General features: G+C 41.2%; 1 protein-coding gene across 3 annotated transcripts; it reads right to left on the bottom strand.

Annotated features, from left to right (window-relative positions):
- Positions 1-7986: 7986 nt before the first annotated feature.
- CBLL1 (Cbl proto-oncogene like 1) lies at positions 7987-22566 on the bottom strand. Of its 3 annotated transcripts, none has more exons than XM_077835319.1 (6): positions 22529-22566; positions 15866-16033; positions 15259-15356; positions 14884-14967; positions 12170-12243; positions 7987-9470 (listed from the first exon to the last, which is right to left on the bottom strand). In XM_077835319.1, the coding sequence occupies exons 1-6, from the start codon at positions 22539-22541 to the stop codon at positions 8429-8431; spliced, it is 1479 nt and encodes a 492-aa protein (XP_077691445.1). In that variant the 5' UTR covers positions 22542-22566; the 3' UTR covers positions 7987-8428. The 3 variants fall into 3 exon arrangements, with proteins under 3 accessions (XP_077691445.1, XP_077691438.1, XP_077691428.1); XM_077835312.1 differs by having other exon boundaries at positions 15259-15359; XM_077835302.1 differs by lacking the exon at positions 22529-22566 and adding an exon at positions 21926-22066 and having other exon boundaries at positions 15259-15359.
- Between the last annotated feature and the right edge of the window lie 5085 nt (positions 22567-27651).

Below are 27651 nucleotides of genomic sequence, written 5' to 3' on the forward strand. Positions count from 1 at the left end.
CTCGTGCTTTACACACCAGGAAATAGGCAGTCAGTCACCTGAAGTCACATGCAGTGCTTAGATGGGAGAAAGGTGCCTGGGCACATACAGTGAGGCAGCGCGGGGCATGTGCCAAGGCAAAAACTTCAGCACTGAGTGAGTTTAGGCACCCACAGGGTTAGGTGGTAGCCAAGGAGGAGTTTTGTGAATTACAGTGGTTTTTAGGTGCATAAGTACCTTCAGAGATCTTACGCTAAAGCTCTCTGTTTTGGCCTGAGCTGAGCCCTGCTCTGCCTTGCCTTTTGTGTAAGCGTTTACACAGCAGGTATAAAATATTGGCAAGTCAAGGTGGTAGCATTATCCAAGCACTGTGCACAGATGTGACTGACAAGGTGTCAGACACTGAAAACAGGTACTTTGGACTTAATTTTCCTTTCATTTACCTCAAAGTCACGAGTAACACCACTGAAGTACTTGGAGTTACACTAGTGTAAGTGACAAGAGAAGCAGGCCCTAATTCTTTCCTTTCAAAAAGGTCTGAACACCTAATGTTGGCTGGTTTTGGTCACGTAAAGAAAAATGAGTCCTTTTCAGAGCTTCATCCCAGAGAGAATCAGCTTTAGTGCTCATCTCACAATGCCCAATAACTATAACATGCCATGAATGAAACACAACCAGAAGAAGCCTGACCCATGACATCATGACCCTCCCGCCTCCACCCACCCAAGGATCCAAGTGGTGTTATTTCAACCCTTTCCCTTTCCAGCCATGTGAACATGTTCACTGGAAATTAAGCGAGCATAAAGCTCCATCCTAAAACTGTTCACCATTGTCCAACTTGGCACAAGTCCATTTAAATCTCATAGCCTTGTGGTTCAGTGTCATGTTTCCCTACTTCTCCACTCTGACTCCTTATCACTTTACTCCCGGTTTTGGCATAGACAATAGCAACATCATGTACCTTTACCTTTTATATGAATTCCCAGTTCTAGGCTTCTGATATTTCTCCATTCATCCTTCTATTACCCATTTCATTCTATTGTTTCCTTGTGTAGGTCTCCCACTTCTTGTTGTGTATGGTCACAGCCTTGTTTTATTGCCATTTACGTGATTCACTTGAGGAAGCAGCCTTGTAGCATAGTCTTCAAAGAGGGGCCTCCTGGAAACTAAATATTGAGCTGCCTCTGAAATCAGCATTGCTTGGACCAACATGATGTTCTGCTCTTTATTTCTCTATTTAATAAGCTACAAAGCCAACCTAGTGGCTTTTTACCTTCTTGGAGAGCTGTCAGATCTTTATAAAGGTAATTCCTTTTTAAAGTGTCTTAACGTTTGTGCATCACTCATGTCTGGTAGCCAGCCCTCTGGTTCATTTGCAACTCCAGAGGTTATATTTGTGTCTGTAAGGGTTTGTCTACATGGGAAAGCAAGTGCTCAGCAAGTAACAGTGTGAATTCACAGCACACTAGCTACTCCACACAAACTTTCTGTGTGGACACTCTTACTGAGCACCAGAAGTGCCCTCGGGAGTATTAGAGTGCATTAAGCTAACACACACACACACAAAGGATATGTCAACACTGCAATTAAAAACCCACGGCTAGCCCATGCCAGCTGGCTTAGGCTAAGGGGCTGTTTGATGGCCATGTAGACATTCAGGCTTGGGCTGGAGCCTGGGCTCTAGGACCCTGCAAGGTGGGAGGGTCCCAGAATTTGGACTGCAGCCCAAGCCCAAATGTCTATACCACACTTCAACAGCCCCTTAGCCCAAGCACCACAAGCCCAAGTCAACTGGCACAGCTGCCAGTGTTTATTTGTAGTGTAAAGATAGCCAAAGATAATTCTAATGCTCAGAAAGAGTGTCCACACAGGGAGTGTGTGGAGTAGCTAGTGTATGTGAATTTACAGTGGTTACTTACTGCACAGTAACTTTCCCATGTAGACAAGGCCTATGACAACGTAATTCTGTAACTGTTTTTTTAAAAAAAATGTTATTTAAAGCCTTGTTTATTAAGAATAGGACCTGGATCATAGTGCTGGAAGTTCAGAAGACTGGAAGGAAGCTAATGTACTAATATTTACGGTGAACAGAGTCAATTATATGCCTGTCAGCATGACATTGATCCCAGGCAAAATAATGGAGCACCTGATATGGGACTCTATTAATAAATAAAAGGAGTGTAACATAATTAATACTAATCAACATAGGTTAATGGAAAATAAATCCTGTCAGACTAACTTGATATCTTGTTTTAATGAGATTACAAATTTATCTGATAACAGTAATAGTGTTGATGTAATAGACTTCTGTGTAAGGCAGCTGACATGGTAAGACATTTTGATTAAAAATAGAATGATACCAAATTAACATGGTACACATAAAAACTGGTTTACTGACAAGTCTCAAAATGTAATTGTAAATGGGGAATCATCATCAAGCAGGTGTGTTTTAGTGGGGTCCTCAGAGACTGGTTCTTGGTCCTACCCTATTTAACATGTGTCAAGATTCCTTCCCCACTCTGAACTCTAGGGTACAGATGTAGGGACCTGCACACAAGACCCCCTAAGCTTATTCTTACCAGCTTAGGTTAAAACTTTCCCAAGGTACAAACTTTGCTTTGTCCTTGAACCGTATGCTGCCACCACCAAGCATTTTAAACAAAGAACAGGGAAAGAGCCCACTTGGAGATGTCTTCTCCCAAAATCCCCCACAAGCCCTACACCCCCTTTCCTGGGGAAGGCTTGATAAGAATCCTCACCAATTGGTACAGGTGAACATGACCCAAACCCTTGGATCTTAAGAACAATGAAAAATCAATCAGGTTCTTAAAAGAAGAATTTTAAATACAGAAAAGGTAAAAGAATCACCTCTGTAAAATCAGGATGGTCAATACCTTACAGGGGAATCAGATTCAAAGCATAGAGAATCCCTCTAGGCAAAACCTTAAATTACAAAGACACAAAAACAGGAATATACATTCCATCCAGCACAGCTTATTTTACCAGCCATTAAACAAAAGGAAATCTAATACATTTCTAGCTAGATTACTTACTAATTTAACAGAAGTTCTGAGGCTGCCTTCCTGATCTGTTCCCGGCAAAAGCATCACAGAGAGAAAAAAACCCTTTATTCCCCTCCCCCCTCCAGATTTGAAAGTATCTTGTCCTCTCATTGGTCATTTGGATCAGGAGTCAGCGAGATTACCTTAGCTTCTTAACCCTTTACAGGTGAATGGGTTTTGCCTCTGGCCAGGAGGATTTTATAGCACTGTATACAGAATGGTGGTTACCCTTCCCTTTATATTTATGACATGTTTATCAGTGACCCAGAAAAAAACATTAACAATCATCACTGAAAGTTTGCTAATGACTCAGGTTGCAGGAGTGGTAAATAATGAAGAGGACAGGTCACTGATTCAGAGCAATACGAATCACTTGGTAAGCTCGTGGTGCTGTGGACAAAAGAGCTAATGCATTCCTTGAATATAGAAACCAGGGAATCTTGAGCAGGAGTAGGGATGTTATATTACCTTTTGTGTCTTGCACTGGTGTGACCACTACTGAAGTACTGTGTCCCCATCTAAAGAAGGATGTTGATAAATTTGAACAGATTTGAATTTGTGGTTCAGATTAGAGCCACAAGAATGACTAAAAGATTAGAAAGCATGCCTTATAATGACAGACTCCAGGAACAAACATCTATCTAGCTTCAAGAGAAAGTTAAGGGATGACTTGATCATAGTCTCTGATATCTTTACCTACAAATGAGGAACAACAATTTTATACTAGAAGGCCTTTCAGTCTATCAGACAGAAGTCTAACAAGATCCAATGGCTGGAAGCTGAAGCTAGACAAATTCAGACTGGAAATAAGGCACACATTTTTAACAGTGAGGTTAATTACCCATTGGAACAATTTATTAAGAGTTGAGATGAATTCTCCATCACTGGCAATTTTTAAATCAAGGCTGGATTTTTTTTTTTTTTTTTTTTTTTTAAGAGACCTGCTCTAGGAAATAATTCAGGGAAGTTCTATGGCCTGTGTTATGCAAGTGGTCAGACCAGATGGTCACTATGATTCCTTCTGGCTTTAGAATCTATGAATAGATAGTCTGTTCCCTATCCTCATCTTAAATCTAGATAGGAGGAGTTTTCCTTTCCCACACAGAGCACACTTCGCCACAAGTCTTATTGCTCCCCTCCCTACTCCTGTGCCCTCCCAAAATGGGCTGTTACCCATTTCTTGCTCATGCTGTCTTTAAATGCTAAGTGCATGTATACATGGAGTCACTAGTAATAGTAAAAGTGATTTTATTATTAGTTTGGTGAGAGCATTGCCTTGGGACTCACCCAGCTCTAAGATGAAGGCTAGTTTTGAAATATTTTTGAATAGTTAATTCTATGATCTAGCGCAGATTTTTATTGATAGATAAAAAAACAGCCCAATCAAGAATGTCTAAAACACACTTTGAAACACTTAAATACACTAAATCACACTTTCCCCACCTAAATTATAGAGTTGTGGTTCTAATCTGAAGAGTGACTACCTAAAAATATAAACTTTTTACTCAAACCCACCTATTGCCTCACTGCCTTTGTGTATTCAGTCATTGCTGCTTTCCAGATCAAAATAAAATATTCGTTACCAATCATTCCCACTAGCACTGCAGAATTAATGCAGGTAGGAGAGAGTCAAGTGCATTCTATTACAGTTCCCATATCAAACAAATTGTTTACTAAGCCCCTGCAGCTGAAAATGGTGATGTTTATGCTTGAAAAGACCCAGCTTGACTTTCAAGTTCCAGGCTAAATTTGCAGGGCAAGCAGAAAGGGAGAAAACATCTTCCTATTTGTAAATTGAGCAGATTGGACTTGGGAGTCAGAGAGACAAACTTGAAACTACACGAGAAATATGACAGTGATGGAGATTAGGAATCTAAAGAGAATTGTTACATTTTTCAAAACAGAACTGCACTTTAAACTGAAAAATTAAATTATGCAAATATGTTGCTGCTGATGATTATTTTGGGTTTTTTATTACATTAGTACCTAGAGGCCTCCACCAAGATCAGGCCTACTTTGGAGTTGCCACTGTAAACACACATAGTAACAGATAATCCTTGCCCAAAAAGTTTGTAATCTAAGATTCTGATTCAGAAAAGCATCCCTATTCAGGAAAACACTTAAGCACACACAACTTTAAGAATATTCTTAAGTGCTTTTCTGAATTTCAGCCTAAACAGACCAAGGAATTATTATCCCCATTTAACAGATGGGGAGCTGAGGCATGGAGAGATTAAGCGACTTGCCCAAGGTCACTCTAGAAGATCACAATGGTCCCTTCTGGCTTTGTAATCAATAGTATAACTAAATGTCACACAAGAAGTTAGTGGCAGAGCCAGGAATTGAGCCCAGATCTTTAGAGTCTCACTCCAGACATTACCCACAAGACCATCACTCAACCCTTAAAGCCATCTTGACTGATCTTACATCCCAAAGAGTGATATGTAGTAATGTGGTGTGAAAGTGACATACCAAAGAATATTTTTAGATTGTAAAGTCTTCTGGTCAAGGACTGCCTGATACTGAGTCTGAAAGTGCTTAGCAAAACTGGGCTCCAATCCTGGTTGATGCTATTAGCATAAAAACAAAAAACTAAATTCAAAATTAATACCCATGAGTTTTGGGGAGGTAGTAAGATTCAAGTCACAATTTCCAAAACTGTGTTTTAGTGACTAACTTATTATTTTAAGAATAAAATTGGAGCATTAAACCTCACAATTTTCATTTATTGTTCCCAATAATAATAAAAGCTAATGCATTATTTCAACTTCAATTTTGCTATAGACAAAATAGCCTAAAAGCACAATATGTATATAATTTACCTGCAAAATCAGTTATCAGTGTATCATTACTAGACAGAGATGATTAATACCAACTGAGCAAGAATTGTTTTAACTCATAGAACAACTAAATCTGCCAAAATGGAAATGCAATTCATAACACACTTTAATATCCTAATCTGACATAGAAATCAAATGAAAATGAACACAAGTCTTGCATAGTACATTGTTCCTGACAATGTAATACATTTAGAAACTTAGAAGTTCAAATCATATTTCCCATGCATTAGATACTTATTTGAGCTTATACTCCATCGCTCTTCTTCTGACAGGAAATTGTACCTATTCTGCCACCAAGGTGTGTCCAAAGAGAAAAATACAGCGAAACTTACTTGAGAATTAGCACAAAACCAGACATAACCCATGAATTTAGAATTTACCCATGGATATAAGTAAATCTAGAAAGGCTGTACTTGAACTAGATACAAACAAATGTTGCTGAATTTGTCCTTTGGAAGGACCTGAAGTATGCACCAGAGAACAAAGAAATAGTTTCCTGTATTGCTACATTTGTAAATAGCCAAGTAATGCAAAACACATGCAAGTACTTCCTCTTCAGCGTTTCTCAGAATGAACTTGTCACCCCTAAAAGCAATATAATAAAAGATGCAGAAATCCTGTGTATTGGATTGGTCTCTGCCATAGTTTAACAATGGTGGGTATTATTCCTATTTTGCAGATAGGGAAACCAAGGCAAAGAAGCCTGATTTTTTTTTTAAGTCAGTCACATTACAACCGCACAGGCAACGGGACAATCCGACACATAATAGCTATTTGTGCAAAATAAGTATTTGATTTTCACACCCATTTATGGAGTTTGCATGCACCTAAATTCAAAACTCAGGTCCTAACTCAGGTCCCAACATCACCCAGCACATCAATGGCAGATTCAGGAACAGAACACAAGCCTAACAGAGTCCTTGACGTGACGGCCAGACAACACTCATTTTATATGCAACATTAGAAAGTCTGGAATGTTCTGCCAACAGGTGCTCTGACAGGCTCAATGCGAACAACTTATATTAGGTTAGAGGCAAAAACAGAACTTACGGAAGTAAATAAATTAAGCCTTTGAGAAAATTCTAACAAGCAGATGGTTTCCTACATCGTGCCTCTAAAACAATGTGAGACTAGACACCTAGGTCAAAAATAGATTAGTTATCTCTAAACCCCCTTAATTTTTAAAAGTTTTTTTTTTTTTTAAATGTTGATTTTTCAACTGCAATGTAAAAATTGAGCACTCTGCTTGGACAATGAGAGCAGCGTAAACAGTTGGATTCTCTGGCTCTCCTGCACTAACACAACTAGTGTTAAATAGGATATTTATTTCTTACACCTGTTTTCAATGGATTAAAAAAAATAGTTTTACAAAAACCTAAATTTTGGGCCCAAAGGGACCTGACAGTATCAAATCTACTTAAGACCATGGTTAAAACATATTATTAAATCCTGTAAACCATTAGCCATGTCATCAAATCTGGCAAAAAAATTTGACATGATTTATACACATGTATTTTTAATCTGCATAAGAGATGTCAGATCCCTAACTCCAGGTTATCAAAGTAGAATACTCCTACTCTACATTACCATTTATATAGAAAAAGCAAAAAACAAGTCCCAAAAAATCATATTCCTTCATATCAGGAACGTGGTGAGTCAATACATGGCACCTTTTATGTGAAAATATCCATTGAGTAAATGCACAAGACATGAATTCAACACCAGTAGGGAGTGTATGAGATCTCAAGTTAACCAGAATTTTCCAAACAAGAAGTGAGCTAAGAAAAGAAGATTTTAAAATGTTAAGACAACATGGCTTCATGTTATCACCAAAACTGTGTCTTTCATGTACCATTCACCCTGTGCGCCCAAAGTTGCCTCAAAATTTAAAAATCTGTGTGAAATGCAAGATTCTGCACTTCAGATTTACAGCTCCTTAAACTTGGATCGTCAGACTTTACTACAATGTTACTGCTAAGGAAAACTTGAACGTCTCTTACACCGAACATTATATTATAATGCCATATGGAAAAGTATTAGTGTCAAAACATGAAATGTTTTTTCAGAAATTGTGTCTGTGCTCAAATTCACATAAAAACCCAGCGTTTTTACAACCATATTTAAATTTAATTATTGTACACAGGTTAACAAAAAAGTATCACAAGTAAAACTAAACATTGGATTTAACAAAAACAATAGAGTGGTACAACGGGTGTTCAATTTTTCAGGAAATAATATTACAAATAACCATCTCTCAGACACTTTAACCTCACTAGGGACACAGTTTGTTAAAAATGTAGCTGTTATCTACTGAGCCACTTATCTTAGCACTACAGTATATTTGAAGTCAGAGTCCTACGGTCAAGGTATAAAAATCAAGAGTCTAGTCCCCAGAGTGTGTTAGTCACAACCATTGTATTTCTTTGAAAGGGGAAGGGGGGAAAGGAGGAAAAAAAAAAAAAGAGACCCCAAAAACAGATTCATTAAAAGGCTGCTGTATATAGTTTATCCTTCCCATAGCATACTCAGTTCAAATTATTGTTAATATCATTGGTAGTATGGTCTATATCTGGTTTGATCTGGGTGATGTGGTCCAGGAAGTGGGGCTTGAGAAGGTGGACCTTGCATTCTTGGGGGTGGAGGAGGCCCTCTTGGAGCGGGCCAGATCCCCGGACTCATTCCCCCAGGCTGTGTAAAAGGAGGGCTGAGAGTTCCTTGATCTTCACTGAACTGCGGCAAAGAGTTAGGATTATAGTGATGGGGAGGGGGTGCATTTACATTTACAGGTGGGCCACCATGTTGAGGAGGGGGAGGTCCTGGAGGAGGGTGATTCATATATGGTGGCATTTGGGCAATTATGTGTCCAGGGGGAGGGGTTATTGGTGGTGGAGCAGAGGTCATCGGTGGTGGTGGAGCTTGGCTATAAACCATATGAGGAGTACCTGCTCCCTGGGGAGGATGTTGCATTGGATGGCTTATTGGTGGTGGTGGTGGCGGGGGTGGTGCATAATGTTGCTGTGGAGGCATAATATGATGAGGATGGGATACCACTGGTTGACCCTGATATTCAGGATGATGATGAGCAGGTGCTGGGGCTGGTGGAGGTGGTTCTCGAGCACCTGAATTTGAATCATCCTGAATAGGGACAGTTATTAAATTGCTGTGTTTTCTCGTGGAAATACGAAACGTATCCTGACTGACCGAGCGAGGTGGTGGTGGAGCCATTGACATCTCTGAAGGGGGTGCACGAATGTCCTCATGTGGTTGGTTATAATGCTCGTGCTGCACATGCTGTAAAGGAGGTGGCGGCATCATGAGGTGCTGCTTTGGTGGGATATGGCTCATATGATGCTTATCAGGTGGCATTATGAAACGCTCAGGAATTTCAGCAGGAGGTGGGGCAATAGGAGGATGAACAGGTTCAAGTGGAGGACGGGTAACAGGTTTTCCAGCTCTCATATGACGATGGTTGATGTGAGCTTGTAAGTCTCTCTGAGACAAATATGTTCTCTTGCACCCTTGAACAATGCTACACATGAAGAGAGACCCTCGCACACATTGCTCAATTCGCTGCACGGGATCATTACAGCTAAATTAGAAAAAAAGATCAGTTTATTATCATCACCAACAGCTGTGAATCTAGAAATATTTAGGCTAAATGATCATTCCACAATTCTACATATTAGAAGTAACATTTTTTAGTGCCAACGCAACACAAAAAGCTTGTATTTCCTTAATTCAAATTAAATTACAATATTTCAAAATTAGACAGACATTCTCCTATAGAAGCACAGCTACAAAGTACATCAACATTTCCTGAGGAGACATTTAGAACTGACGTCCCATAATCTGTATCATATTCTAAGATGTGTCAAAAAGCACAAAAGAGAAGGGGTTCTTGAGATGAGGGTATACAATTAGTAAGTGAGCCTTAACTACTAGTGAACTGTTATTTGCGCTATTGCAGGTAATAACGGCAAGACTGAACACAAATATGTCAACTACTTATTTTAAATATCTTCTATTTACCATTTAAACTAGGGCTGTCGATTAATCAGTTAACTCACGTGGTTAACTCAAAAAAATTAATAGCAATTAAAAATATTGTGACTAATTGCAGTTTTAATCGCACTGTTAAACAACAGAATACCAATTTAAAATTATTAAATATTTTTGGATGTTTTTCTACATTTTCAAATATATTGATTTCAGTTACAACAGTATACAAAGTTGACAGTACTCACTTTATATTATTTTTTATTACAAATATTAGCACTGTAAAAATGGCAAACAAAAGAAATACACTGGACCCTCACTAGAACGCGCGTCTATATAGCGCGAATTCACATATAACGCGGTCGTGGCCATGGATCCCAAATTTAATTACTTTAATTGCAATTCATTTTAATGCGGTCCCCGTGTTAACACAGTACCACGAATGGATCCCAAAACCCGCGTTCTAGCGAGGGTCCGGTGTAGTATGAGGTGAATTTAAAAATACAAGTACTGTAGTGCAATCTCTTCATCGTGTAAGTACAACTTACAAATGTAGATTTTTTTTTGTTACATTACTGCTCTCAAAACCAAAACAATGTAAGACTTTAGAGCCTACAAGTCCACTCAGTCCTACTTCTTGTTCAGTCAATCACTAAGACAAACAATTTGTTTACATTTACGGGACATAATGCTGCCCGCTTCTTATTTACAACGTGACCTGAATGTGAGAACAGGCGTTCGCATTGCACTTTTGTAGCTGGCATTGCAAAGTGTTTAAATGCCATTTATGCTAAACATTAATATGCCCCTTCATGCTTTGGCCACCATTCCAGAGGATATGCTTCCGTGCTGATGACGCTTGTTAAAAAAATAATGTATTAATTAAATTTGTGACTGAACTCCTTGGGGGAAGAATTGTATGTCTCCTACTCTGTTTTACCTGCATTCTGCCATATATTTCATGTTATAGCAGTCTCGGATGTAACCCAGCACATGCTGTTTGTTTGAAGAACACTTTCACTGCAGATTTGACAAAACGCAAAGAAGGTACCAATGTGAGATTTCTAAAGACAGCTACATCACTCGACCCAAGGTTTAAGAATCTGAAGAGCCTTCCAGAATCTGAGAGGTACTAGGTGTAGAGTATACTTTTAGAAGTTTTAAAAGAGCAACACTCCAATGCAGAAACCACAGAACCCAAACCACCAAAAAAGAAAATCAACCTTCTGCTGGTGGCATCTGACTCCGAGGATGAAAATGAACTTGCTTTGGTCTGCCCTGCTCTGGATGGTTATTGAGCAGAACCCATTATCAGCATGGACGCATGTCTTCTGGAATGGTGGCTGAAGCATGAAGGGACATATGAATCTTAAAATTTATCTAGCACATAAATATCTCGTGGTCGGCTACAACAGTGTCATGTGAATGCTTGTTCTCACTTTCAGGTGATATTGTAAACAAGAAGCAGGCAGCATTATCTCCTGCAAATGTAAACAAACTTGTTTGTCTGAGCAATTGGCTGAACAAGAAGTAGGACTGAGTGGACTTGTAGGCTCTAAAGTTTTACTTTTTAAAAAAAAAAATGAAGTTATTTTTTGTACATAATTCTACCTTGGTAAGTTCAACTTTCATGATAAAGAGATTACACTACTGTACTTGTATAAGGTGAACTGAAAAATACTATCTTTTCTTTTTTACAGTGCAAATACAGCGGACTCTCGCTAGAGCATGCATAGCTAGAGCGCGGATTCCCATATAGCACGGTTGTGGTGGTGGATCCCAAATTTAAATTTTTAAATTGGGATCCATGGTAACGCGGTCCCCTCGTTAACACGGTACCGCACATGGATCCCGAACCCCGCGTTCTAGTGAGGGTCCAGTGTATTTGTAATTAAAAATAATAATATAAAGTGAGCACTGTACACTTTGTATTCTGGGTTGTAATTGAAATCAATATTTTTGTGTTTTCTACATTTTCAAGTATATTTAAATAAATGGTATTCTATTTTTTTTTAAATAGTGTGATTAATCGCAATTATCTTTTTAATCGTTTATTTTTTTTAACTGCTTGACAGCCCTAATTTAAACATCAACAGTTAAACTGAATCTCTCAATATCTGGATGACAATGTAGTGTCAACTACAACCCCTCTGGTACAGCAAAAGCATTCTTTGCTTCTTCCTACTGAGCTGTTTTTTCAACAAACAAAAATTAAGACATATGTGAGAATAAGCAGTTTAAATTATTCCAGTATATTCTCCCTTTTTAATAAGCAATCACTAGTGAACTTACCCTGGGCACATCTTGTCGCCCTTCTTCTCATGTAATATAGCACAGTCATAGCAGAAAACATGCTTGCAAGGTATCTAGAGACACACAAACAATTGCTTCATTAAACCATTATGTGTAAACCAGTATGTCATTTATAGAATGTATTTTTGATAAATTAAATAAGTTTTGATACATTCCTCCCTCATGAACATGCTTTCTCAGTGTGTATCTTCTTGAAAATAAAATTCTTATATTTAAGTTGTCTGAAATGCATGCTGGGAAATGGACAAGATACAGCTATATGTAACAAAGTATGCAGTACCTTTGATGGGACATTTTCAAAAATAGCTTGAATAAGGTACATTCCATTAAAAAGAAAATGCAAAGAATGCACCACGAGCTCTTCCTGTGGCAGCGAGGCAAGGCTGTTTATGGAAACTACAGCCGTATATTTCAGCTGTCCCTGCTACGGAGACTTAGGAACACCAGTACCGGTACTTCATGGTTTAGCAACTGGCATTCTAGGCTCCCCCTTGCTAATCACAGTTCTTTTAGCAGGACTCAGTGCTCTGCTTCTGCCAGTCTCCCATGTAACTGTGCACACATTAACTTGGATGGAGCTTGCACTTCTCCAAATCAAGTTGAAAATTTCCATCCTGGCAGTTGGAATAGTTCAAGTTCTGTGACAGGTCAGCGAAGGCACAACTGAACAGGACACAGTGGCTTTAACGGCCAGTGCCTAAGGTCAACGTCTCGCTAATTGGTACAGTTCTCCAAATAGACTGGTATTCACCCAGGCTTTAAAATAAGGAAGAGACTACACAGCAGAGCTGGATTCACAGTGCAGCCTGTAAAGTTCTTAACTGGCATATCTGCGCCTTGGCATCTCTACTACAACTATAAATGACTCAAGGAATCAAGTTACCACATTGTTCTTCCCAAACTAGTAAAAACATGGTTCCAAGATGTAGTGTAGGTGTGTTTTTAACGTCGCCACAGGCAAGTTAAAACTCTGGACAATCCACTTATATTACAAACCCCATTACAGAGATATAGGACCAGTCTGCAAAACAACTTTTAAATGGTCAACGGCCAAACTGGTGTAACAATTCCTCCTGACTTGGTCATAACCGTTGTGTAGGCAAGACCTAATGAATCAAACTACATTCCTGAAATGCTTTTCAGCACACCACAGATGCTACAAGGAGCAAGTGAGTAAAAGGAAAGATTACAACTTAACAACACAAATGTCTTCACGGTCTATAAAATAAATAAATAAAAAAAAATGCTCCCCTAAGCATCTTAATAATAAAGGTTGGTTGGCCTGAATTAGGACTATAAAGGTTAGTGACTCAAAATGCAATGCTAATTTTTAAAAAATTAAGCCAAAGTTAAATCCCTCAGCATCTATTAACTTTTAATCAATATTTTAACTTTATTCTTTGCATTCTGTTATATCACTGCTTTAAAGGAGCACAGAAATGAGTAACATCTAGTATTTACTAACTCAGTTAAAGTCATCAAGTAATATACAATGCTTAGCTTAAAAAATAAGTTGCTTTAAGGTTAAAGGGGCCTATTCATAGATATTTAGGTCAGAAGGGACCATTATGATCATCTAGTCTGACCTCCTGCACAACGCAGGCCACAGAATTTCACCCACCACTCCTACAAAAAAAACCTCACACCTATATCTGTGCTATCAAAGTCCTCAAATCGTAGTTTAAAGACTTCAAGGAGCAGAGAATCCTCCAGCAAGTGACCTGTGCCCCATGCTACAGAGGAAGGCGAAAAACCTCCAGGGCCTCTTCCAATCTGCCCTGGAGGAAAATTCCTTCCCGACCCCAAATATGGCGATCAGCTAAACCCTGAGCATATGGGCATGATTGATCAGCCAGATACTACAGAAAATTCTTTCTTGGGTAACTCAGATCTCACCCCATCTAATAGCCCATCACAGGCCATTGGGCCTATTTACCATGAATATTTAATTACCAAAACCATGTTATCCCATCATACCATCTCCTCCATAAACTTATCGAGTTTAATCTTAAAGCCAGATAGATCTTTTGCCCCCACTGCTTCCCTTGGAAGGCTATTCCAAAACGTCACTCCTCTGATGGTTAAAAACCTTCGTCTAATTTCTAGTCTAAATTTCCTAGTGGCCAGTTTATATCCATTTGTTCTTCTGTCCACATTGGTACTGAGCTTAAATAATTATGCTTATTATGCCTATTATGCTTCCACTGAAGTCAATAGATATTTTTAAATGGACTACAATGGCAGCAGGATCAAGCACCATGTCAGCCACTCTTCCAAAGCGATTTTACCCCTTAACCAAGCAAGGAGACATCAGCAGAAGATATCTGCAACAAGAACAGCTTGGAGTTCTTGTACAAATTAAGGCCTTGATTTTATACTGAGATGCATTGGTATATACCCTTTTGCTCATGCAGAGCCTGAAGTCAATGAGCTCTGCATGGGACAGGTATGCATCTGTGTGCATCTCAATGCAGGATCAGGGCCTAACTTTACAATAATTCTACTTAGTGGGAAGCTGTGACTCCTATTTTAAAAAAAAAAAAAAGTTAAGTAGCTGTTTTGTATGACGTTACACTTGCACTAGCTAACTACCCATATGCCAATGGGAGCACAGAGCACTTTTCCAAGAAGAGGTATAGACTTCATGTTAGTTCACAGCAGGGTAGCTTTTCTATCAATACAGCTCTACTCACCATGCGCCCATACAATTTGATAGGCAATCCACACTTGTCACAGAAATGGACTGGGGTATCATCCTTTTCTCCCAGCAAGTTTATCTGTCAAAATAGCATTCATTAGGGCTCCTTATTTCATTAGGGTATTACCAATATGCTTGAAAGTTCATAAATATTTAATAAGGAACAGAGAACTACATACAATCTGAGAAACACAGCACAGAATATAGTTTCAGAAAGTCAGAAAGCAGTGTTAGCACTTATTTTTTATTTGATTTCTCTAAAGATAAGTAGGATACTCTGCACTCTGAGAATATTAAGAATTAGCTTACGCCCTAAGGATTTCAAATTTAACGTATAGTATCATCAGAACTATTGCATTCATGAGTGTACCTTAAAGTCCCAAAATATGTGTCCAGGGAATCTTCTTGGATTCCCAAACATGTCCGCTCCTTTGCACTCATACCGCTCCTCTTCATTATAATCAAATTCTTCTGGGGGGAATGGGAGGGGGGAAGAAAGAAAAAAAAACAATTTTTCTAATTGACCCAAGTTGCTATTAAAAACACATGCCATTCTACATTACAATCATCAAGAAATGCTACAGCATTTCCAATGTCTGCAGCCTGCCTTAATTCCATTCTGCAAGGAAAAGTAACAGAAGTAGTGCTACACTCTGAAGACAGGTTTCAGAGTAACAGCCGTGTTAGCCTGTATTCGCAAAAAGAAAAGGAGTACTTGTGGCACCTTAGAGACTAACCAATTTATTTGAGCATGAGCTTTCGTGAGCTACAGCTCACTTCATCGGATGCATACCATTTATTTTTTTATACTGCAGAAGCACCTAGAGGCCTCTAACCTGTATTCTTATAAGTTTGGACGGCATCTAACATATTAGTTCTCCAATACTGAGTATGGCCCCCGAGCACCACTGCAATATAAATAATAATAAATTAATACCCTTTCCTTCTATAGCATTAAACTATTTAAATTAGTTTACCTTCATCACCAGCCTGTGCCTTTGAAGGCATCCTGTTCATAATTCTTGGAGCGCGTGGTGCAGGTTTGGTTTTGTTGGGCTGTTTGGAGATGAGCTTTATAGGGATTCGTCTGCGAACATCAAGACCACCCAACGATCCAGAACTATTAGTGCCTTGCAAATCATTGTCTATACAAGAGAAAAATATGTTTACTGTCATTTTCCAGTTATTTTATACATTAGTTTCTGAAAGGATTAGATATTAGCAGAGACATTTTAAGGAAAACACTGATTTTATTAAAGCTAGTTTAAGCCTTCATTTACTGTACCAGAATTTACTTGTTTGAAAAAAATCTTAATCTATTGCTCACATGGTACCTTCAAACTTTCAGGTCATGCCAACAGTACTGGTCATAAATGAAATTATGCAGTAATATGACATTTATAATGAAATCAGTTTTGGAGTGAATCAGTCTCTCTCTTTCTCAAACTGTAACTTCTTTGGGGCAGACTCTGTCTTTTTATTGTGTGTTTGTACAGCATCTTGCACAGAAGTACCCTAATTCATGATTGGGGCTCCTTGGAATAAACACTGTACAACTAATGAACAAGGATCTTCCCTCAGGAACGGTTTTGTATATACTGTTTGCAAGGGAAACCAAAAGACAAACATATTCCGTTTATGATCTTGGGCAAAATAATGGAACAGCTGAGATGGGGCTCAATTAACAAAGAAGGGTACTATTATTAATGCAAATCAACAACCATTTCCAGAAAATAGATCTTATCAAACTAACTTGATATCTTTTATTTATTTATGAGATTACAAGTTTGGTTAATAAAGGTAATAGTTTTGATGTAATATAGTTAGACTTCTGTAAAGCATTTCACTTGGTATCACATGATATTTTGATTAAAATCTAGACCAATATAAAATTGACATAGTAAATATTAAATGGATTAAAACTGATAGGCCTCAAAATGTAACTGTAAATGGGAAAATCGCCACTAAGCAAGTGTGTTTCTAGTAGGGTCCCACAGAGATCAGCTTTTGGCCCTATGCTATTTAACATTTTTATCAATGACCTGAAAGAAAATAAAATCATCTCTGATAAAGTCTGCAGATGACACAAAAATTGGGGGAATGGTAATCAATAAAGAGTGTAGTTCACAGATTCAGAGCAATCTGGATTGCTTGGTAATCTGGGCACAAGCAAACAATGTGTGTTTTAATACGCTAAAGGTAAATGTATACACCTAGGAACAAAAAATGCAGGCCATACTTACAGAATGGGGAACTCTATCCTGGGAAGTAGTGACTGAAAAAGATTTGGAGGTTATAGTGGATAATCAGCTGAATGTGAGCTCCCAACGTGATGCTGTGACCAACAGAACTAATGTAATCCTGGGATGCATAAACAGGGGAATCTTGAGTAGGAGGCTGTTTTACCTCAGTGTACTTGGTGCTGGTTAAACTGCTGCTGGAATACTGTGTCCATTTCTAGTGCCCACAATTCAAGAAGGATGTTGATAAAATGGAGAGGGTTCAGAGAACAGCCATGAGAACGATTAAAGGATTAGAAAACATGCCTTACAGTGACAGACACACAGAGAGCTCATCTATTTAGTACACGGGTTCTCAAACTGGGGGTCAGGACCCCTCAGGGGGTCACAAGATTACTACATGGGGGAGTCACAAGCTGTCAGCCTCCACCCCAAACCCCACTTTGCCGCCAGCATTTATAATGGTATTAAATATAAAAAAAAAAGTGTTCTTAATTTATAAGGGGCTAGCTATGTGAAAGGGGTCACTAGTACAAAAGTTTGAGAACCACTGATTTAGTATAACAAAGAGAAGGTTATGGGGTGAGTTGATTACAGTCTACATAGAAAAAATATTTAATAATGGGCTCTTCATTCTAGCAGGAATGATATAACACAATCCAATAGGTAGAAGATGAAGTTAGACTGACTGGTCGATCCCAGAAGATCTCCGGCAGCACAGCAGGGCTGCCGCTAAGACAGGCTCCCTGACTGCCCAGGCCTCACGCTACGCCCAGAAGTGGCCAGTGCACCCCGCAGCGCCGGGGGGGAGGGGTCTCCCTCCACGTGCTGCTCCTGCCTGCAAGCACTGCTCCTGCAGCTCCCATTGGCCGGGAACGGGGACCTGTGGTCAATGGGAGCTGAGGGGGCAGTGCTTGCAGAGAGGGGCAGCACGCAGAGTCATGTGCTGTCCCCCTCTCCCAGGGGCCGCAAGGGCGCCTAAGCCCCTTCTGGGAGCGGTGTGGGGCCAGGGCAGGCAGGGAGCCTGCCTTAGCAGCAGCCACACTACATCACTGCTGGATGTAAGTGCTGCCTCGCAAGAAGCCGCACCTCAACCCCCAGCCCTAAGCTCCCTCCCGGAGCCAGCACCCTGAACTCCCTCCTGCATCCTGAACCCCAGTCCTGACCCCCACCCCCAGAGCCAGCACCCTTTCCCCCCTCCTCCATCCCAACACTCTGCCCCAGCCCAGAGCGCCCTCTTGCACCCCAACTCCCTGCCCCAGGCTCAGCCCAGAGCCCCATCCCACACTGCAAACCCCTCAGGCCCAGCCCAGAGTCCGCATCCTCTCCTGAACCCCAACCCCTACCCCAGCCTGGTGACAGTGAGTGAGGATGGGGGAGAATGAGGGACCCGGGGGGGGGGGGGGGAAAGTGAGTGGGGTCGGGCCTTGGGGGAAGGGGCGGGGCAGATCCTGGGTTGCCCTTAAATTCAAAAAGTGATCTTGGGCATAAAAAGGTTGGAGACCACTGAGCTACACAAATCCAGACTGGAAATAAAGCATACTTTTTTGAGTGAGGATAATTAACCATGGGAATAATTCACTACAGTCATGGTGTATTCTCCATCACTGACCATTTCTAAATGAAGATGGGATATTTTACTAAAAGATATGACCTAAGAATTATTTTGGGGAAGTTCTATGGCCTGGGCTATAAAGGAGGTCAGACTTGAGCATCAGAGTGATCCTTTTTGGCCTTGGAATCTACAACATCTTATTTAACACATCACTGGAACATCAGTGACCAAATATAGCAAACAGAGAATTAATAAGGCTTTACCGGCACATCTGATAACATATTTATGTAAAATCAAAGGCTAATCCCCCTACACACATAAGAATAGCCTTACTGGGTCAGACCAAAGGTCCATCTAGCCCAGTATCCTGTCTTCCGACAGTGGCCATTGCCAGGTGCCCCAGAGGGAATGAACAGAACAGGTAATCATGAAGTTTTCCATCCCATCGCCCATTCCCACCTTCTGGCAAACAGAGGCTAGGGGCATCATCCCTACCCATCCTGGCTAATAGCCATTGATGGACCTATCCTCCATGAACTTATCTAGTTCTTTTGTGAACCCTGCTATAGTCTTGGCCTTCACACACACACACACAAATCCCTCTTAAGAGCAGTTTTAATCTTAAATCTCCAGTGCAAGGGAGGCAAGAGACACCCTGACACATGCCAATTCCAAGACAATGGGCAAGGACAATGTCTAGGCAATAAACAGGGCCCTCATTACATGAAAATATTATGCAATGGTATTACTGTAGCACCTATGAACCCTAGTGATGGATCTGAACCCCACTGTGCTAGGTGCTGTACAAACAAAGAAAAAGACAGTCCCTGCCCCAAGCAGTTTACAATCTGAGAAAATATATGGAGGAGTACAAAGCAGTAACGAGACACACAGAGGCAGTCGGGACCGGTGCATCACACAGACAATATATCAAGCTTGTGGATGTTCCTCATATTGGGAAATTATGACTCCGTTTATAATAAAATGTATGATGATGCTCACATGCATTCCTGAGCAGCCAACTTAAAGGAACACTGCAATTTCAGAGCAGAGGTCAACAGGGGGAACAATTCTGAATTGCATACTGAGGCACTGCAAAAAAGCGGATAGCCCCTGTCTGCAGAACACTGATGTGTCTGCACACATGGAATAGAGAGATCAGATATACGTTTTAGGCCAGGGGTTCTCAAACTGGGGGTCGGGACCCCTCAGGGGAGTCATGAGGTTATTATGTGGGAGGCTGCAAGCTGTCAGCCTCCACCCCAAGCCCCGCTTTGCCTCCAGCATTTATAATGGTGTTAAATATATAAATACATGTTTTTAATTTATGTGGGGGGGGGGGTCACACTCAGAGGCTTGCTATGTGAAAGGGGTCACCAGTACAAAAGTTTGAGAACCACTGTTTTAGGCAATCCAGTCCATCTCATTGCCAGCGCAGATACCTACAACAGAAAGTTCCGTTCTGGTACTTCAAGATCAGAACCTTCTGAGAAAATTAACAAAGACGATTATAGGGCTTGAGTGATTGAATGAGGTATTTTTCTGAGAGAAGGATAAAAGAATCAAGTAGGTATCAGTATGGCTAAATCAGGAGAAAAAGTAAGAACTCTTTAGAATGGTAGAGAATGTATTTATAATCAAGAGTAATGGGATGACACTGTAAGTTAAGTTCCCTCCATCTGAAAACCCATCTGGTGTGAGAAATACAGTATTCTAGATAAAAAGAGCATACATACCCCTACTCTGTACCTGCACGTGCTTTTACACAGGAAAGTCTTCTGGGCAACATAACTCTTCTGGTTATTTATTGGGCAATTTACTCCATGTGCACTAACTGTGCTAACTACACAAATAATATTGCACAGCAAAAATAACTATAGACCAAATATTAGAAAAACAACTTCCTAAGAGAGATTACTAGGGAAAAGGTGACAGCCACAACACTTGGAGGATTTAAAACTAGACTGGATAAAACACTGAAAAAATTACAGTAAGGAAAAAACCTGTAGTGACTTCCAGGAAGTAGACTGACTGATCTAATAAGTCTTTTCTATCTCTTAAATTCTATGGGTCACATTCATCTGATGTAAATCCACATTGACTTCTGAAGTCAATGGAGTCACACCACAAATTAACACATCTCTATGAATGTCTGAGTCGCTTGTCACAGTTCTGACCCAAATAAAAACTACTAAAGCTCACTCAAATTCATGTAAGAGAAATCTTATGCTTTTGAGTTTTTATAAATTTAAATTTTCAGTTGTGTTCTAACACATTTTAATTAATTGTCAGTTAATGAATAGAATTGTAGCTTCTTATTTAGTCACTTGTTTCTGTACGTGATGAATAAGGCTGTGAATCTTTCACGGAGGTCACAGATTCTGTGACTTTCCAGGACCTCCACGACTTCCGCAGCTGCAGCAGCTGACCCGCAGTGGCCTCTAATCCAGCAACCCTAGGCAACTGATCCTGGGTGCTGTGCCAGAGCAGCAATCCCAGAGGGGCGGCAGTAGGGCTACCCTATGGCCTGGAGGGGTGGGCCCCCCCCACACCTTCCCCGGGAGCAGCAACATCAGCAGGGCCCTGGGCTGCCCCCCATCCCCAGAAGCAGCAGCATCTGTTGGAGCACCGCCCCTCCACCCCAGCAGGTAAGATTTAGTTAACAATATTTTTAGTAAAAGTTACTGATAGGTCACTGGTGATGACTTTTTCGTTATTGCCTGTGACTTGTCCATGACTTTTACTAAAAATACCTGTGACTAAATCGTAGCCTTAGTGATGAAATCTAGACTACATTCAAAGTAATCCCCAAACCCATGCTATATATACATAGCAGTAACAAAAGGTGTGCATCCAGGGACGATTTGCAGCAACCAGGTAAAGAACAGTGTTCAATTCTGGTATTTCTATGCCAGAAACTTTGAGAACATCAACATAGCATACTGCAAGCAGAATAAGAAAATAAAATTTTAAGCAATACCACTATGATAAATCTCAAGTTTTGTAAAAATCTCAGGATTTTTCTACCTAGACAAAACCTTGATTTTTAAATGCTCCTCTCAGGCCCACACAACCAGTAAAAGGCACGGAATATGCTGCCAAAGGAGCAGCATTAATACACTGCAGATTTGAACCTGCAACCTTTATGTTAGCCTGCAATCCCTACTGGTTTGCCTGCTTCTTAGGCCAATGGACGAGAACCAGCTACAAAAAGTGCAGCGCGTTATACAAACAGTACATACTTCTAGCGTAGCAGATACAGCCAAGTGTTTCCCGTCCTCGGCCACCTGCGAATCTGCCAACTACACACCAAGAACCAGAGTCCCTTGCTAAGTCAGTACAAGGTGGACCCATCCTTCAGCTCGAAATGACGAGCCTCAGCCATTGCTCGGGCAGTGACGTCTGGGCGAACTCTGCTGTAGTACCCCCGACCCCAGCGCGTGGCGGAGAGAACCGCACACAGCCTACGGCTGCTCCCACTTCCCTGCTCCCCCGGGCGGACAGTCACAGCGGCCTTCCCCGTCCGCTCGGGGCCCCGCCGAAGGAAGCCAATGGGGATCGGGGCCTGCTCCTCGGCAGGGACCGGAAGGGACCAGGGCCCGCTGTCAGGGTGCGGGCTGACGGGGGCGCGGGGGCTGCGAGGCCCGGCCGAGTCCCCTCCCCGCCACACTGTGGGCCGGCGGCGCTGGGGTCCAGGCCGCGCTAGGCCCCGGCCGCCAGGCCGCTCCCCAGGCCCGCTCCCAGGGGGGGTCTCCCCGCGGCCGGCTACCCGGGCCGCTCCGCGCAGTGACCCGGGGCAGGCCCGCCCGGGTATAAATGCGGCTCCCTCCCTCTCCCCTCCTCACCATTGTGGTCCATGATTCGGCGCGGGGCACTGTGGGAGCGGAAGTCACCACGCCGGAAGCGCCTGGACAACGGAAGCGGAAGCGGTGCTGTCAATGCCGCGGGGGGTCTGGTCAAGGGAGAACCGCAGTGAGCCGCGCGTGCCCAGGGGCCGGAGGGCCTCGCTTCGGTGGGCAAAACGAATAGGCCCTATGCAAGCTACAGCTCCCAGGGTGCACTGCGCAGGGCCGGGGACTGTCGCTACCAGCATGCTTTGCGGGCCCCACAAAGTCGGGACATTGACTCTTCATGGCCCTGTCGTGGCCCAGGGCATGCCGGGAGCTGGAGTCCCCTCATGAATTGTCTCCGCTGCGGCCCGCGGTGCCGGAGGTGCTCTGTTCCCAGAGCCCGCGGAGCGTCTGAGAAGGGCCCCGCCCTGCGAGACTCGGCCGCCTGGGAGCTCATCAAACCCCAGCCCCGGGCGGGCGGAGGCGGCGGTGCCGCCAGGCTGGGCGCTTTGCAGTGGCCTTGGGGGGTGCGAGCCTTTCGGGGTCCCTCCAGTGGCTCTTTCGAGCGTTTGTCCGCAGCTACGTGCTCTAGACGCGGGCGCTGGGCTCTGACTGAGTGAGGAGCGTCTCCCCGTGTCGCGCGGCTCCGGCACCTGGTGCACTATGGAAAACACCAAAGGTTGCAGGCCTGGCGATGAGTGAGCGACATGCCCCCCGAGGCTCACAGGCAGCGCTTCCCCAGGCTCCACATCTGCTTTCCGAACCAAGCCCCGGCCTGAGGGGGCCTGTAGCTCTTCTCTGACCTCACTGTGGCTTGTCAGCATCTTTCTGGTGTACACACACAGATATTTCCTTTGCAGGAGTCACCTAAGGGAATGTCACCAGCTAGCCTAGCTATGTGGTGCATCTGCAGCCTAGAATTAGGGCTGTCAATTAATCACAGTTAACTCAGGCGATAACGCCAAAGAAATTAACTCAAAAATAATTGCGCTATTCAACAATAAGGGAATACTAATTAAAATTTATTATAATATTTTGTATGTTTTCTTTCTTTTCAAATGTTTTCAGTTACAACATCAAATACAAAGTGAGCACTGTACACTCTATATTTTTTATTACAAATATTTTCACTGTAAAAAAGAAAAGAAATAGTATTTTTCAGTTTACCTCATACAAGTACTGTAGTGCAATCTCTTTATTGTGAAAGTGCAACTTACAAATGTAGAATTATTTTTTCCATATAACTAACTGTACTCAAAAATAAAACAATGTAAAACTATACAGAGCCTACAGGTCCACTCAGTCCTACTTCTTGTTCATCCAATCACTGAGACAAGTAAGTTTGTTTACATGTACAGGAGATAATGCTGCTCATTTATTTATGTCACCTGAAGGTGAGGACAGGCGCTAGCATGGCACTGTTGTAGGTATATATGTTCCAAGGTATATATGTGCCAGATATGCTAAGCATTTGTATGTCCATTCATGCTTCGACTTGTAGATTGCACTACCTTTTGTTTCTTTTTTACAGTTCAAATATTTGTAATTAAAAATAATATAAACTGAGTGTGCTGTGCTTCGTATTTTTTGTTGTAATTGAAATCAATATGAAAATATAGAAAAACATCCAAAAATATTTATAATACATTTAAATTGGTATTCTATTATTGTTTAACAGTGCGATTAAAACTGTAATTAATTGCAACTATTTTTTAACCTCGTGATTAACCGCAATTATTTTTTTCAATTGTTTGACAGCCCTACTTAGAATTAATGGCTTTTTTTTTGTTCTGCCACATTGCACTCATGTCTGAACTTGCTGTCTGGTCCTCACAACTTGGTGTCTTTCAGCATTTATACTTCCCATTTTTGTCCCACCCGTATATGTGTGTTGGACTATTTTTCCTTGTATTACATGTCTCACTTTGTTATTTTTCTTCCCACATTTCTTGTCCCTCTGGGCCCTCTTGTATTATTTCTCTGACCCTAACTTATATTTGCAATGTCTAATTTTGTATAGAAATTCAGTAGGATACAGTCATTTGTCCACGCTTTGCCGTTATGGGTAGTAGGCAGGATGTGGAGCTTTCAAAAACCCTCTGCAGCCATAACAGGAGGAATGAGTTCTTGCAAGTGCAGGGGAAGAGAAAGAAGGGAGTGCTTAAATCTCTCCCAAGAGCCATGGGAAGCGGGTGAACTGGGCTCAGGGAGGCTAGCCCTGGCCCAATCCTTCTGCCTGGGGCCCTGCCCCCCATTCTCCCAACAGAGCCCAGAGGGCCCCCTCACCCCCTCCCCAAGCACTCCCAGCTCTGGGTGGGTGGCACAGACCCCAGTGACAGACAGACAGGCGGCACAAGCACCGGCTTTGGCCACCCGGAGTCCCTAGCTGCAGGCCAGTCCCCTGCTAGCCCTAGCCACGGGGTAAAAGCCGCAGGGGCTAGCAGAAAGCAGGAGGAGGTCTGGGGGTGGGTGAGGTTATGCTGTTTGGGGAGACTCAGACTTCCCTGGCCTTTGATACCCACCGTCCATGACGGGAATCCTGCCCGCAGCCAGGCCTTGGAGGAGTTTCAGTGTGTGGAGACATTTCCTGCACAAGATCGTTGAGAAATCACCATAAGGTCTACGGATGGTACTAAAGAGAGTGGCCACAACTGCAGAGCCACAAATCCACAGCAGCTGTTTTGCAGCTTTTAGGGGGCTCATGGCTGATGCTGTTTCCAGTCACCTGCTCACGAGCTGCCTGTGTTTTGATCTATCTAGGGGGCAAATTTTGCCCTCTGTTACACAGGTAGCCAATGTGTCACCCTGGAATAATAGATGGAAATTCTAGGATGTAAAGGATGTTATAACTGTAGGAGAAACTTAGCTTCTCACATAAGTGTATTGTAAATTCAGCTAAGGTCAAAATGGTAACAATTCCTATGAAATTCAATTCAGTGGGAGTCTTTCCAGTGACGACAGCCAAATCCAGTCTCCATTGAAGACCCTGCAATGAGGGAAGCTGGTGTGAAAGTGATAAATTTTCTGAGAACATTAAAAAGATAAAATCTGGGGGGAAAATAAGAATCCTATTTTCATATTGTGTATTTATTTCTTCCAGACAACATTTGAGAAGAAGTAACGAGAGCAATACAGAGAAAAATAAATGCAACGCTAAGGGGGTGGTTTTGAGTATGTGCAATTTTTATTCCTTAGGTCACTGACAACATTCTTTAAAATACAGTGCCTTTTCTAGAAGGTAAAAAGATTAATAAAATATCTATCTCTTTTCAAGGTAAACCTTTGACATACAGAGATCTAACAGTATTAATAGTCACAAAATGCTTAGAAAAATGCCATTCCTGTATTGTGCTTGAAAAACAAGTATATCCAGCTGTGCTTTTGAGGGGTTTATGCATGAGTGCAAAGTTCTGCAGGGTTTTAGCCATATTGTAAAATACATTACTTTGGTATCCTTCATATAAAAACAAGTATGGCTCCTCTTGCATTCCACCCCACCCCCCATTGAACAGAGGTATTTGAAATTTTCTTCATGATGTCTGTTGTTGGATGGGTGTATTAAATTAAGAATGTAAGGGAAACACATGAGAACATTCTTATCTGGATAACTGTAAATATATGTACTAGTAACTCAAAACAAATATAAACATGACTCAGATAATAAGTGTATATACATCCCATGCGTGTGAATAATTGTCCTATACCCCCATTCTGCATTAATTCATCCTGGTTAAAAAATCGTATTTTAAAAAGAAAATGTATTTTTAAAATCCTTGTATTTTATTATTACTCTTCTTAAATGCTAGGCAGCAAGAATGTGAGAGAGAGCCAAACCAAAATACTGGATCCAAAGCCATTTACATTTGAGGAAAGTTTGGATCAGGATTCAAACTTCATAGTGAAGGCCCATCTCTAGCAAGAAAAATATGTTCTAACAGTACCACTCTATTATTTTATTTTATTTCGTGATATTCCTTACTATATGTTCCTCAGAAAAATAAAAACCCAAGTGGCTTCTAACAATTTTCAAGTTAACCAAAATATTCAGTATTGTGTAAGTGGTTACAGTTTCTTTTATATAAAGGTATATCAAATGGACAACAGTTGATCAGAAGTAATGTTTCTGAGGGAAATTGGCCTGATCCTTCATTGTTGCACACACACAGCACTTCCATTGACATCAATGGATGTCAATTCTGCCACCATTTTCGGATCAACATACATAAGAATAGCAAAGTCAAGCTCTGAGCAAGTTTGTGAATTTAGAGATCAGTCCTACAAGGTGCGAAGCACTCTAGTCTGACCCAATGAAGCACTAAACTCTTGAATAGTCCAATTGACTCTGCTCATGCTTAAATTTAAGTATGTGCTTGTGTTTTTCTGGATTGGATGAGAATGCTCAACACCTTGCAGGATTGAGCCCTTTGTACTTTTGAAAGTAGTAGCCTATTTGACTGCCCTGAAAACCCCTTATTTATCCATAGGTTAAGTACAGCATAACAATGTTATGCCAATGTTTCAGCTCTGCCAGAAAAAGGGCCATCTCTGGGTAAAGGCCTAGTCCAACTGTCGGTGAAGTCACTGCGGATCTATCAACTGACTTTAATGGAGGTTCAATGCGGTTCTTAGAGATATAATCTCTTAGTGCTTGGCTTCCCATCTGAGTCTGCCAATTAATGCCAGTTGTGATGGTGGTAATATTCTGTGTGCAATGTGTGTGTGTGGTTGGTCCCAGTGGAAATTTTGTCTGATACAGTGAAATAAAATTTGTAATTAAAGTAATTTTAAATATAGAATCATAGAATATCAGGGTTGGAAGGGACCTCAGGAGGTCATCTAGTCCAACCCCCTGCTCAAAGCAGGAAATATGAGAAGATACTAAAATGATCACAAAGTTTAGACCATAAATGTGATGTAATCTAGAAACCTATGTTTTGTAAGGACTAGGTATGGTTTTTATTGCATGTTTTTTCAACATTGTATATTGGTAGTTGCCACAAGGAATTTCAGTTTTAAAAACTAATTTATTTACAATTTAATTTAATTTTTAATGTAACAATTTGTGTAATTCTTCATCTAAACATATATTCATTACATGGGAACAATCATTTCTTACATAGCCAATATAAAGCCTTAAA

This window comes from Eretmochelys imbricata, chromosome 1, assembly GCF_965152235.1.
Source record: "Eretmochelys imbricata isolate rEreImb1 chromosome 1, rEreImb1.hap1, whole genome shotgun sequence".
Taxonomy (NCBI): Eukaryota; Metazoa; Chordata; order Testudines; family Cheloniidae; genus Eretmochelys; species Eretmochelys imbricata.